At 32.2% G+C, this 14,947-nt stretch overlaps 1 protein-coding gene across 1 annotated transcript; it reads left to right on the top strand.

The window, feature by feature from the left end:
- The first annotated feature begins 7,787 nt into the window (after positions 1-7,787).
- Positions 7,788-13,305, top strand: LOC145134294 (putative RNA-dependent RNA polymerase 5). The gene is made up of 19 exons (XM_079069159.1): positions 7,788-8,217; positions 8,339-8,720; positions 8,808-8,946; positions 9,063-9,137; positions 9,280-9,451; positions 9,559-9,775; positions 9,875-9,962; positions 10,079-10,222; positions 10,303-10,374; positions 10,475-10,546; positions 10,656-10,762; positions 11,166-11,314; positions 11,379-11,604; positions 11,698-11,923; positions 12,023-12,165; positions 12,248-12,410; positions 12,496-12,634; positions 12,713-12,876; positions 12,951-13,305. Exons 1-19 carry the CDS (start codon positions 7,887-7,889, stop codon positions 13,194-13,196), a joined length of 3,255 nt encoding a protein of 1,084 aa, XP_078925285.1. The 5' UTR covers positions 7,788-7,886; the 3' UTR covers positions 13,197-13,305.
- The last annotated feature ends 1,642 nt before the right edge of the window (positions 13,306-14,947 follow it).

Genomic DNA, 14,947 nt, shown 5'->3' with positions numbered 1-14,947 from the left:
TTTACATTTATTGTGGATACAAATCCACATGTAAAAAGGTCATCGTTATTCTTTAGTCTATAAACCTAATTTATACATTGTTGTAACCCTCATGGTCATCGTGTCCCATACGTTCCCAAACAATCTCCTTGGCAAGAAGAAGCAGCAGCTACAGTTAGAGCATCTGTAATCCATACCACGAATTGGGTCGTGGTCTATGAGGTCACGATCGTGGTTTGTGAACACCAGTCCGCACCTTCGTGGTGGAGCATGGTCATGTGTATTGTGGTGCCAACCATGAACTACAACGGTCAATCAAACCACAATGTTCTTTGACTCATGCCTTAACCATTCTAACGGCTATTTGTGGTTTTATTATTATTATTATTATTATTATTATTATTATTATTATTATTTTATCTATATAAATACCAATACAAACTTCCTTATATTTCATACAATTCTTCTCTCATTTTATTCACATTCACACATTTTTGTTGTTCTAAAATTCAAAAACTTTGGCTCCCAAAAGGATGAATTGGTCAGAAGAAGAAGAAAAATAGAAGTTAGTACAAACATGAGTGTTGGTTTTGGAAGAAGAAGATAGTCAAATGTCTAGAGATTTTGGGGGGGAAATTCGAAGAGTTCGATGAAATTTACAATTTTGTTATAAACAATGTACACGAAGACGATATCAATTCGGTTAATGTGGTCATGGATCGATATGAAAACACAACCCATAAACCTTTTACACATCTCAAAGTTTGGCTAAAGTTGAAAAATTCCTCAAAGGGCAAAACATTGTTTTAAAAAAATAGGTTTAAGGGTAGTTGTTTGTGTTTGGATTTTTTATGTTTTATTCTGTTTTATTTTAAATTGTCGCTTTTTTTTTTATTAATGTAACGTCTTTTTTATTGAATGAAAACTAGTCTAAAAAAATTGTTTTTGTTGTATTTTTGAATTAAATTTAATTAAAAAATGATGTAGAATGGTCTGTTAGTGATGGGTATCTCATGGTTTTAGTGGTAGGATGTGGTGATGACACCCACTACTATAATGGTTAGTGGTGTAGGTGGTCACGAACTACGACCGAGCACACCATCCTGGTGTGTCGTCGTGGGTCGTGGTCGTGGTGATTTGTGAAGCCCAAAACGACTTACAATGGCCAATGAAACTCGTTCTCTTCCCTTGACCATGTTAACGGCTAGTTTGAATATTTTTTTGCCTAATATTTACTTATAAATATCACCACACACCTTCTTATATTTCATACAATTCTTCTCTCATTTTATTCACATTCTGTAACATCCGGATTTCCAGGTATCATAAATTGAGTATTCATTTTTGAGTCAAGAAGAGGGAGTCGACGAGTTGACGCCTAAACTCGTCGAGTAGGATCGCGACTGCTGACTAGGATTAATGAATGAACTCGACGACTCGACTCGACGAGTCCGCGCTGTGGACAGAAACCCTAAATCTTTGGGCCTGTGCCCTATTTAAGGGTCCTTATGGCCTTCATTTGCGGCCACTCATACCCCTTGAGAAACCCTAGCGAGCCAGAGAGCTTAGAGAGAGAGAGAGAGAGAGAGAGAGAGAGAGAGGACTAATTTCACCACCATAGTGCATTCTTGCAAGGAAGGAAGATTCAAGCTAGGCTGCTTAGAGGGGGCTCAGAACTTCTTCCATTTCATCAAAGGCTTCTGTTTGAGGTATGAATCCATTAAATCTAGGGTTTCTTTACCCTTTCTTTTGTGGGAATATGGAGCTTGTGAAATCCCATTGAGGAATAGACTTTAGATCTGGACCTTGAGAGGTCCAGAGTGTCCCAACAACCAAGCTTTATGATGTTACATGAGAGTATTGAGCCTATGACTCCATTTTTAGAGCTATTTCATCAAATAGAGCTATATGTGCGATGCATGAACGTAAAGTTCAGACCTTTACGTGACTTTTGGGTGTTAGAAGGTCATCTCTATAGGTTAGAGAAACAGATCTGACCTCAGAAAGTCGTTTGAGCATTCTCATGGAAGAAACTCGTCGAGTCCATGAGAGGACTCGACGAGTCGGATCGTGTTGCACCACGATTCGTGATCAGTAGTAACCCGTCGAGAGAAAGGTTAACTCGACGAGTCGAGTGAGGCCTTAGGAGGATTCAGAGGACACGCATGGACTCGCCGAGTCACCCGAGTGCACTCGACGAGTCTGGTCAAACTTGGACCGTTGACTGGAGTTGACTTTTAGGGTTTGGTCAACATTTGGACATTGGACCATTGGAGGGGTAAAATGGTCTTTTCCCCTTCTGAGAGAATATATGGAGGGACTAGTCTAGCCTTTGAGAGCCGTATTAATTAGAGATAATTACTTTATGTGATTAGGCGGAGGCTAGATCAGTGATTCGAGTTCAAGACTTTCCGATATTACCCGAGGTGAGTCTTCTCATTATACATTACCTAGAGTGGTAACTATGTGCAGACCGAAGGGTCTTTTGTGTTATGTGTATGTTTGAGTTTATGTGTATTGTGATATATGTATGTTATGTGTTATATAGACCGGACCGGAGGGTCCTACGATTTAGACCGGACCAGAGAGTCCAACGATTTAGACCGAACCAGAGGGTCCAACGAGCTAGACCGGACTGGAGGGTCCAACGAGCTACGGGACTGGAGGGTCCCGCTGAGACACATTAACCGGAGGGTTCTTACCGAGTTATAGCCTCGAGTGGCTTATGTGTTGTATGTGGTATTTTGGGGAACCCACTAAGCATTTATGCTTACCGTGTTATGTGATATGTGTTTCAGGTACCAGCGAGGATCGCGGGAAGGCGCCGACATGATTTGTACACACTGGCAGAGGATTATGTTTTGAGATTCTGGGATATGTTTTATTATGATGACATTTGATACATGAGATTTTGAGAATATTATATGAGTTTTTATTATGTTGAAAAATGAAAAATTGTTTTAAAATTTACGTCGTTACACATTCACACATTTGTGTTGTTTGATCTTTAAAAAAACAAAGCTCCCAAAATGATGAATTAGTTGGAAGAGGAAGAAGAGAAGTTAACACAAACATGGGTGTCGGTTTCGAAAGACAAAGATAGTCAAATCTCTAGAGATTTTTGGTGAAAAGTTCGAAGCATTTTCTATGGTTTAATGGGTTTTACAAGTCGAAATCTCGACGAAATATGTTCGAAGTGGCGCGATATGAGGGTAACATGTTGTGAATTCGATGGAATTTACAACTTTGTTATAAACAATGTATAGGAAGACGATATCGATCCGATTAATGTGACCATGGATCAATATGAAAACACAAACCACAAACATTATACACATCTCAAAGCTTGACAAAAGTTGAAGAATTTCCCAAAATGGAATAACATGTTAAAAAAAATAGGATTAAGGGTAGTTGTTTGTGTTTGAATTTTTTATGTTTTCTTATATTTTATTTTAAATTGTCACTTTTTTTTTAATTAATGTAATGTTTTTTTTTAATTTAATAAACCTAGTTTTAAAAAAATATGTGTTTATTGTATTTTTGAATTAAATTTATTTAAAAAAATGATATGGAGTGGTGTGTTAGTGGTAGATATCTCATTGTTTTAGTGGTAGGATGTGATGATGAGGTGACACACACCATTATAGTGATTAGTAGTGGGTATTACGGATGATCTTATGGATGACCTTAGGGTTTTGATAATCTTATGTATTCCTTATCGTACTTATTATATTTTCAAAAATTATTTTTTACAACTATTTTTTATGAATTTACATTTTTCGTAATTTTTTTTCTTTTTTTTCCCTTTTTGTGAATTTTTGACATCTTGCGAAATTTTTTTACAAAGTTTTTTTACATCTTGATGTAATAAAGTGTGTAAATTGTTATTTCTGAAACATTTGAAATAGTTTGTCGGTCAATTTTTGTTTATAAGTTTATTGGTTGTCCGAGAAGTCGTTGGAAACCGGAAAAACTTTTAGTTTAACTGTTTGTCATATATATTTTTTTCTTTTTTATAGTTCATTGGTTAAATGTGTAAAAAATGACAAAATATATGAAATTACAAATCGAGACAATGACAAATCTAGCCAAATTCCTTAATTACTTCTTATTTAATAGCCAAAATTTTACATAGCCAAGGAAATCGCAGGTTCTTAGAATCGCCTATTGTTTCATACATGGTCTATGGTTTAAGGGTTTAGTATATAAAAAAATCATTTGCATATATGAATTCGTAGATGAAAAATCACCTACGGTAGGGATGAACATTAAAACCGTCGGAACCGGAACCGGAACCGGAACCGGTACCAAATCAGAACCGGACCGGTACCGAACCGGAACCAGACCGGATTTAGTAATAAGGTCCGGTTACTGGTTCTCCACTTTTATAAAAATCGGTTACAGTTCTAACACCAGTTCGGTTCTAAAAAACCGGAATCGAACCAAAATTTGTCTAGCTTATTGAAATTCACATAGCCAAGGAAATCGTAGGTTTTTGAATCGTCTATTGTTTCATACATGGTCTATGGTTTGAGGGTTTAGTATATAAAAAAATTATTTGCACATATGAAATCGTAGATGAAAAATCACCTACGGTAGGGATGAACATTAGAACCGCCGGAACCGAAACCGGAACCAGACTGGTACCGAATCGGAACCGGACCGGATTTAGTAATAAGGTCCGGTTACTGGTTCTCCACTTTTATAAAAATCGGTTCCAGTTCTAACACCGATTCGGTTCTAAAAAACCAAAATCGGACCAAATTTTGTCTAGCTTATTGAAGTTCACATAACTCACTCATATGAAGTCAGAGTTACTTATTTTTTTTCAACATCCAATTTGGTGTTTGTACTTCATTTTAGACTATAAAAAATACATATTTTGGTTAGATATTGAATCAACTATAGGCCCCGGAAGACAGCATATCAATGCTTTGATTTTTCCGTTTCAGCATTTTGTTTTTTTTTTTGGAATCTGTCCGACTTTTTAAAATACGCATAACTCACTAATATGAAATCAGAATTACCTGATTTTTTTTCTAGCATGTAATTTGGTGTTTGTATTTCATTTTAGACTGTAGAAATACATATTTTTGTTAGATATTGAATCAACTATAGGCGCCGGAAAACAACATATCAATGTTGTGATTTTTCCGTTTCAATGTTTTGTTTTTTTTTTTGGAATCTGTCCCGTTTTTTAAAATACACATAACTCATTCATATGAAGTCAAAATTACTTGATTTTTTTAGCATGTAATTTGGTGTTTGTACTTCATTTTAGACTGTAGAAATACATATATTTTGTTAGATATTGAATGAACTATAGGCCCCTGAAGACATCATATCAATGATGTGATTTTTCCGTTTCAACATTTTTTTTAATGTTTCACTTTTTAAAATACGCATAACGCACTCATATGAAGATGAAATTACTTGATTTTTCTCCGACATGTAATTTAGTGTTTGTACATCATTTTAGAATGTATAAAGTCATATTTTCGTTAAATATCAGATCATATACATGCCTCGAAAGACAACATATCATCTATAACATATCAACCGTTTCTAGTTTGAAAAATAACCAAAAAACCGGGACCGGAACCGGAACCGGCATGACACCGACGATCCGACTCCCGGTTCCTATAATATAGCAAATCCGGTTCCGGTTCTGAACCGGTCCGGTTCTAAAGCTCATCCCTAAACTACGGTTTCTCAAACCGTATGTGATAAAAACTATTGTTTCTTTTGAAAAACTAGTGTATCCTATGAGTAACTACTCTTTTGTTCTTAGCTTTTAATTCTTTTTTCAATCAAACTACAAAATCAACCCAAAATACATACATTTACGTAGAACTATATCACTATACAAGTTTGAAAAACAATGGAAAAAAATTAACGGAAATTGTAGGTTTTGTAAGTCACCTATGGAGTACAACCTGATAATGCACAATTTGTGCATTAACAAGTTGTACACCGTAGGCGACTTACGAAACCTACGGTTTCCGCTATTTAGTTTTTGTTTTTTCAAAAAAAAAAAGCCAAATCTAATATATTTCATATCAAACAAGAATAAGAAAAAAAAACAAAAGAATACGAGAAAATACATGATTGTTCGGAGTCTTCATTGAGAGAGTTTTCTCTAGCTTCATTGAATGGAAAATGACCCAAATAGAAAATTTCAACTTTATATATTATGAGCTAATGAACCCTCAAATAGTTGGCGGACTCTGAAACAGTAGCTTAATGCCCTTAAATCGTAGTTCATTTAACTTCTTTATGACCAAACCGTATGTTTCTTGATGAAACTGTTAGTTTTCCTTAATTATCTATTGTTTCATCGGCTATTTTTGACTAAAAACTAATTTTTAACTATTTAATGAGAAATAATTAGAAAAAATGGTTATTTTTATAACCGTCTCTTACAAATTCAGTTTTAAAGTTTAAACCAAGTGATTCAATTTCTTTTATAATAAAATATGGAGAAATTTTGAAATGTTTCAACTTTACAAATAATAAAGTTTTCAAATCAAAAAGTTGATTTGATTAGATATCAAATAGTTTCAGAAAAGGTACATGCAAGGCGAAAGCTAATGGATAAATAGTACAAAAGATATATTCTTACTATTTGTTTGATATTGTTGGACTTTTGGTAAATATATTATGAATAACTGAATCATTATTCATCGAATTTATTCGTTTGATATTTTATAATATTTAATTTAAATAATTCAAATTTAAAATAATAATTTAAGCGTCTCTACGGAATAAATACTGGTGAAGACAGTCATTTTAGTGAAAACACACACACACAGAAACTTGATGGTGAAGATGAAGTGTAAAAGTAAAAGACACAAAATCACTCATCATCTCTGTAAATGTCTCACATGTACACAATGTGCAGACACTTGATGTTAAATAAATAATTATTTAAGTAAAAAAACTAATATATGAATTAATATTAAAATTTAAAGTTTAAATTAAATTATAAATTAAAATAAAGATATTCACCCAATTACCACATTTCCTTAAAAAGATATTAGGAAAGAACCAACTTTTAACGAAATACATGAATGAACAAAATTGCATTTTCGAATTAGGTATAATTGTTTCTCCTTTTTATTAAAAAAGCAATTGTAAAAAATTATTTTTTTTAAGTAAAAATTTGTTAATTAACACGTTTTTTAGAAAAAATTGAGTTTAAAGAACTCTTACAATAACTTTTTTAAAAGCTCCTAACTTTTTGTAAGGAGGTTTTTATTTGAAAAAACTCATATTTATATACCCCCAGTTGTCACGTTAAGAATCGTCTCACAGATTTTAAAAGCGGTGGAAACACCCAATTTTAGTTTATGTTCCATCGTGTTACAACTAGTTTATTTTTCGAGTTTTTTAAAAATAAACTTATAACTATTTTTTGAAAAACCTATAAGCTAGTTTATTTTTTAGAAACGAGCAGGAGCTACTCAAGTGACTTATAGAGCTTTTTTTAAAATCTTCTAAAAATAACATTTATTAATTATAATAAACATATTTTTCTTCTTGCTATTATAAATCATTTTACATTTAGCAGTTTGTTTCTACCAAACATCATTCTTTTTTATTAGTCAGCTAGTTTTTTAGTTACCAATTAATTTTTCAAACTTTAATTAGTTTTTCAGCAAGCTAAATATATAAAAAAGTATGAACAATTTATTATTATAACAGAAAAATATAAATATTATCTATTTTGATTAAATATATAATTATAATTTATTTTAATTTAAATGAAACGCAATTATTTGAAACCATTCTCGTATTGCGAACTCACAGCGGGAAGTTTGACACGCAGCTCTGTAAACCTTCATCCTCCTCGGCTTCCCGGCAAGTATCGCTTACCGGCGACCCTGATCACACTAATCTTGAAAGTAATGATGGACGGTGTAGAAGAAGTTCCGCTTCCGTTTCCCCTGAATCGGTTGATTGAAGAGATATGTGCCCAGAAGCTTCTACCGATGCCGGATGTTGCTGCTCGGAAGACTCTTTCGAAGATCACCGAAGAGTCTGCAATCGATGTTTTGAAAAGAGTCCGTTCGACTACAACGCCGATTTATAATCTGAGTGGATACATTGTTTTCATGGTGAACAAATACAGATCAGTCGCTTCTACTTCTTCTTCTTCTCATGGTGATGCTGAGAGCATTCGTCTGTCGTCTCGATATCCGTCTTCTCCTTCCTCTTCCGTCTCTTCCACTCCTCGAAGTACGCCGCTTACTCACTCTCTAAGGATTTCTTATTTCAGAATTAGTAATTTCTTTACTGTATCCCCAAAAGGGGTTCGTATACAGAAGTGATAGATTTCATTTTCCTTTTTCTGATGCAGGAAGTGCATACTACGAATCTCCATCTTCAACGCAGTTTCTCGAATCACCTTGCTCTTGTAAGAGTGCTAGTCCTGTAGTTACCCAGTATCGTACTCCTACAAATGGCAGCCATGGAGGTCCTGCTCAAGGACGCACTTCTCCCTTTTCTTGTTCTAGTTTGAAAGATGCAATTCCTACCTATTGGCCAATTGTAGATCAAGTTACTACCTCTCCTACTTCGAGTTCAAAGGGCACAAATCCTAACAATATAAACCAGCTCTATTCTGGCCCTGCAAATGCCTGTCATACTGATTCTTCAAGCTATTATATAAGCGACCAGGCAATGATTCTTTCAGGGCTTGAATTCAGGAAATTATTCATGGTACATAGTTATATTGGAAGGTTGGTTACCCTGTGTTCTTTTGCTTCAATGGATCTGTTTTCTGCTATTGTATCTGTTTTTAATTGTTTTGCCACTTTTGCATGCAGCCATAAGCTGGAGGATGCTGTATCTCTTGAAGATGCAGTCAAAATAGATTCAATGAAAACCATGTCAATGTTTGATTTTGAGGATTGGATGTGGAGCAAATTCGGCTGCCAATACTGTCAACACTCTGATAGATCAATGGTACTAAACCCTTTTCCTGTTTTCTCTTATTGGAAATAAGTATTACAGTTATAGACTAATGATTCGAGAAGATTATAATTACATATTTGCATATTCCTTTATTTATCTATTTGCAGTATCTTGATTGGGATTGTGGAAAGACATATCTATATACTTGTTATGTAAGTTCTGATGGAGGTTACAAGTTCAAGGTTTCTACTTTTCCTCTCTCTCTGATTCATTATTTACCTTTTACATCATTAAACTGCCTTGTTTGCACACAAACTAATATCCAAACTTACATTACTTTCTTGTTTGTTCAATATCTTATTCTATTTCATTCTAATGTTTTAGGGTCCATATCTTGATACTAAAAAGACTCACCTACAAAGAGCAATAGGAGATGAAAATGTACTGATTGTCAAATTTGCAGAGCCCGAAAAAGGCGACATGATAGCTGTTAGAAATTATGAAAAGATTGTTGAAGCAGGGATTCTTGTTGGTGTGAGACGTTATCATTTTTTTGGTAAATTTAAATCATTTCACTATATGCTTTTACTAAATATCCATTATATATATACATATGAGAATATGAGATATCTTATTCTTAGGCTTCATTGGGATATTTTTCAGTCTTTAAAGATGGAGGCAGAGAAAGGCAGAAGAATGGAAAAGATGACAAGAAAAGTGGGTCATCAGGGAGTATCAAATGTTATTTTGTTAAAAGAGAATCTTTTACTCCTTTGGATGATACAGACACTTTCATGAAGAACTGCAAAACAACCCATGATGTCCGATGTCTCTTCATGCATGTACATATGGTCTCCAACATGGCCAAGTACATTGCCAGGTCAGCATATCAATGATGTCTAATTCACAATCACAAATCAACTCTTCCTTATACAGTATCATATACAGATGCTCAATATCTTTGTTATGTGTAATGCAGGATGTCCCTTATTCTATCAACAACAATAAAGCTCCAAGTTGACCTTTCTTCAGTATCAGTAGAAGAAATCGATGACATTCCTTGCACTGTATAACTTGATTGCCCTTTCTTTCAAGTAGTCAACTATCTTCAACACTCTTGGAAATGTACTTTTTGGTCCATTTCCCTCACACATTGCAAGGAAAATTTTATTTACAATTGCAGGATGAAAATGGTGATATTGTATATGATGAAGATGATGAACCACTAATACAAACAGATGGAACTGGATTCATATCTGAAGATCTAGCTGTTTTAATCCCATGTGATTTTTACGATGCAAAGTATATGAAAGATACAAGTTATGAGGTTATAATTGACTTTTCACTTTTGTTTGTGGATATTTTTCTTTTTGTTCTTTGTTCTGATACTGTTTTTCAAGTTGGCAGAAGTTTGACTCGGTCAAACCTGAGATTGGATCATCGGGTCTTGGAGGAAGAGAGGTGCTAATTAAAGATCCGGTAACTAGTATTCATGCTTTATAAATTATAATCTATCTGAATTTTTTTAAAAGTATTTGATAAAATGTAATAATATTTGTTATCCTAATAATTTCTCCAGCCTTTGTTGATCCAATGTCGCTTGTTTAATGAGGGTTCTGCTGTAAAAGGCACTCTTCTTGTCAATAAGAAGGTAAAATTTGTGATATTTCTTACTAAAGGATCTTGTTATATCTTATAAGCAATTAATGTATTTTTATCTGGGTATTAACATTTTTTTTATTTGAATATGTTTCTTTTAGCTTAAACCAAGAACAATTCAGGTAAGACCATCAATGATTAAGGTGAAGAAAGATCCAAGATTGTCAGATATAGAATCATTTAATTCTCTTGAAGTAGTTGCTGTAAGGTACATTCTATATGAATTCTTTTCTTTTATCTCATTATCAGATAATGGGTTTTTTTTTAATCATATTTTAGTACAAGGTTCAATGCAATAAATAACAAAATACTTTCATTTATCTGTTTATAATAGCATCCTATTTTCATCTCATCCTATTACAATTTACAACTTTATACTTTAAAAATACACCCAATTATAGCATTGTCATTGAAATAAAAAACAATTTCACTGCTGTAATTAGGTAAACTTTTCAAAGTATTATGCCGATAATATTTTTTAAAGTAAGATCTTGTAAATTGTAATACACAAATAAATGAAAGTACATTGCATTTAGCCCTTTATTATTACTTGTTCAGATGTTCTTAATTTGTAAATGAGTGAAAGGATTTATATAGTTTTCTTTTTGCAGCCATAAACCAAAAGCAGCTAAACTTTCAAAGCATTTGATTGCACTTCTAACAATTGGAGGTGTCCCAAAAGAATACTTTTTGAGTTTACTAGATTGCACACTAAAAGATGCTCAAAAAGTCTGCTTTGATCAACGTGCAGCATTTCGAGGTATTCAAAACGTGTTTTTAATCAATCAATCAATTAATTAACTTTTTGATTACTACTGTTTCAGTGGCGAATATTTATCAACATATAGATGATTCCGGAATCTCCATTGAAATGTTTGGGGCCCGCATTCCTCTCATTGAACCTTACTTTCAGTATCGATTATCTCAACTTGCAAAAGAAGAGAGAAAAGGATTAGGTGAAGGCAAAATCCCAATTACTGAAAGCTTTTATCTCATGGGAACAACTGATCCTACTGGAATCTTGAATCCTGATGAAGTTTGCATTATTCTGTAAGCATCACCTTCTTACTCTTCATTTTTTCAATTAGTTTTTGTTTTTTCTACTTTGACTTTAAATATCTAATTCTATATATACATATGCAGTGAAAATGGTCAAATATCAGGGAAGGTTTTAGTCTATAGAAATCCAGGTCTCCATTTTGGAGACATTCATGTTCTGAATGCCAGATATGTAAAGGAATTGGAAGATTTTATAGGAAATGGTAAATTTGCAATATTTTTTTCCACAAAAGGAAGAAGATCAGTGGCAAATGAAATTGCAAATGGAGATTTCGATGGTGATATGTATTGGGTCTCAAGAAACCCTCAGGTTCTTGCTCTATACAATATTATTTTCATTTTTCATACTATATAATTGTTGATTAAAGATTATATAAAGTTGAAAGTTCCCATTTTACCCCCTTGTCAGCTATTGCATTACTTTCAATCAAGTGAGCCATGGACACGTTGTTACTCAACACCAAGTGGATCACTTAAAAAACCAAGTGATTTCTCACATCAAGAATTAGAGCATCAACTCTTTAAACTGCTTTTTTCTACAAAAACACACAAGTAAATTCTCTTACTTACTTCTCTATAATAAAATTTTGAATATTTTTTAACACTTTTGTTTTTGTTTTTTTTTAAAATCCAGTGAGGCTGCTGGAACTGCAGCTGATAGTTGGATGTCATTTATGGATCGGTATCTGATGTTAGAAGAAGATGATGCTGATGAGAAGCGCCTTATCGAGAAAAAGATGTTGAAATTAATTGATTTATATTATGATGCTTTAGATGCATCCAAAAGTGGCAAAAAGGTCATTATTTTCTCTTTCTATCATTTTGGAAAATATATCAATAATTTCTTTTTTTAAATAATATATAAATTTGTTGTTGAAACAGGTTGTGATTCCTCGTGAGTTAAAAGCAACACAATATCCGCATCATATGGGTCGAAAACCAGAATATCGTTCTACTTCTATCCTTGGATTAATTTATGATCAATTTCAGAGTTGTAAAAATGAAAAGCTACCTGTACAAGGTAAGTCTTTTTTTTTTTCTAATGCATCGTTTTATTTTTCATATTTATAATACCCTTTTTTTCATGGATTTTATGCAGAGATCTGGAAGTTACCTTATTTTGACATCAATGTATCGGATTCATGTTTGAAAATTTGGAAGGAAAGATACGAAAGTTATAGACAAGAGATGTCAAATGCATTGAAATACAACGATTTATCCAAAAACGATGCAGCAAATAGCGTATTACAAAAGTATAAACAGGTATGTGTATATCGATTTATTTATTAAAATTTTCTACATAGACTTAGCAACTAATTATTATTATTATGATTCAGCTGTTATATGGTGCTTTGGATTTCAAAGAATGCACTAGGAACATTGATGATATTTATGAAGAAGCTGTTGCAATCTACCATGTGAGTTATGAATATGCAATAAGAAGAAAAGATGTTGCAAAATGTGGGTTTGCATGGAAAGTTGCTGGTTCAGCCCTTTGTGCATATTATCGAAAGATTCACTGTATTAAAACCGGAGAAAGGGAAATTACGTTTGTATCCTCCGCATTCGATGGTTTATGCTAAGAAAATAATGTTATTTGTTGTAATTTCTGTAAATGTTATATTTGTATTATTGTAATCATGGCCTATTGGCTACTTATGTAATTATAAGAATTAAGCTTCCTTTCTTTCATATTCACAATTTAATACTTATTGACAAAAGTATATGCCAAAGGTTCTAGTGATTAGTGAGAAACATATAATCCTGATATCGTTAGGGGGTGTGGATGAAGGCTTGACTTTTCTTGGGTTGAACATTGTTATTGTCGTAACAAACAATAGATAGGAGAAACACATGCTCCCAATATGATTTTTAACTTTTACAACTTTTGTTAGTATTTTCGTTAATGGAAGCATAGAAGGAAATAACAACTTACAATATATATATATATATATATATATATATATATATATATATATATATATATATATATATATATATATATACATGTCATGTGGTTGTATATGATGAATAATGTGTAAACATGATTTGTTTTTACAAGCGATTTACATATCATGTGGTTATATATGATGAATAATGTGTAAACATGATTTGTATTTACAAGTGATTAGTGTGTTAACATGATTTGTCTTTACATTGTGTAAACATGAATTGCCCTTGCATGTTTTTATTGTGTATACATGATTGGTCATCTCCTATGTAGGTTTTTTAGATGTCTATTGTATAAAATCAAATGTATAAAGTGTTATTTATCATTGAAGTTGGCATTTTTATGGTACAAATATATCAACGGTTTTTATATTTTAAGTATGTTAAATGATTTTTTTAAGTTGTGCTTTTATACATTTAACTCTTTTTTTATTAACCAATGTTCCTTTTTACGCTTAACTTTTAAAGCTTTATTATTTTTTTTTTACTGACTAATTTCATAATTTGTTTCACATTAATTTCGATATCAAATATAAAATTTATAAGTCATATGTTCTAAATCTTCAAAATGTATCATCAAATGTTGTTTGACGAGATAAAAACAAAATATAAACTCTAGATTTAATGCTACTTATTCCAATTTCGTGTATTGTAAAATAATGATTTTATTTAATGTTATTTTAAAGTACCTTTTCTTTTAACAAACATTACATTGTTTATAAATAACAATTAGACGAGGGTATTACAAAGGATTTCACAAATATATGATAAATTAGTTAATTAAAATTTTATTTTTCTGTAACTTTTCAAGATTTTTTTTATAATGGTTTATAAGAAGTTTTCATTTTAACTTTTTTTAAAAAGTCTTTTACAATATTTTCTTAACTTTTTTCTTCTTCCAATTTTGCATTGCCTTATATACATTAGAAATACAATTTTGTAAAAAAAAAAAAAAAAAAAAAAAAACACTAAATTTTGGACGAACTCGTAACAAAATTTTAAATACGGAAAATTTTGTAATAAAATTTAAAATATGTGCCAAAATATAAAATTTGAAGAAATGGTGACCTATTCAACATGATATAACAGATAATCATACAAAAAATATGAGTTGGTTACCCTTTTAAAATATAAAATCGATTATTGCAAATTTAAGACATTAAAAAAATGTTAGTTTCCAAGTAATAACTAGGGGCGGTTCTAGTATAGGGCACACAGTGGTTTGTGTAATCCCTGACTTTTACGGTCACAGTGCAAAAAATTTTGAGTTATTATTATTATTATTATTATTATTATTATTATTATTATTATTATTTTTAATTGTGCAAACATTGACTTTCCCGTGCAAACCTTACATTGAAATTCTGCGTCCGCCTCTGGTAAT

This window comes from Lactuca virosa, chromosome 8 (genome assembly GCF_052849685.1).
Source record: "Lactuca virosa cultivar CGN04683 chromosome 8, Lactuca_virosa_CGN04683_v6, whole genome shotgun sequence".
Classification (NCBI taxonomy): domain Eukaryota; kingdom Viridiplantae; phylum Streptophyta; class Magnoliopsida; order Asterales; family Asteraceae; genus Lactuca; species Lactuca virosa.
Note: the sequence above shows the minus strand (reverse complement) of the source record. Positions and strands in the feature narration are given on the sequence as shown.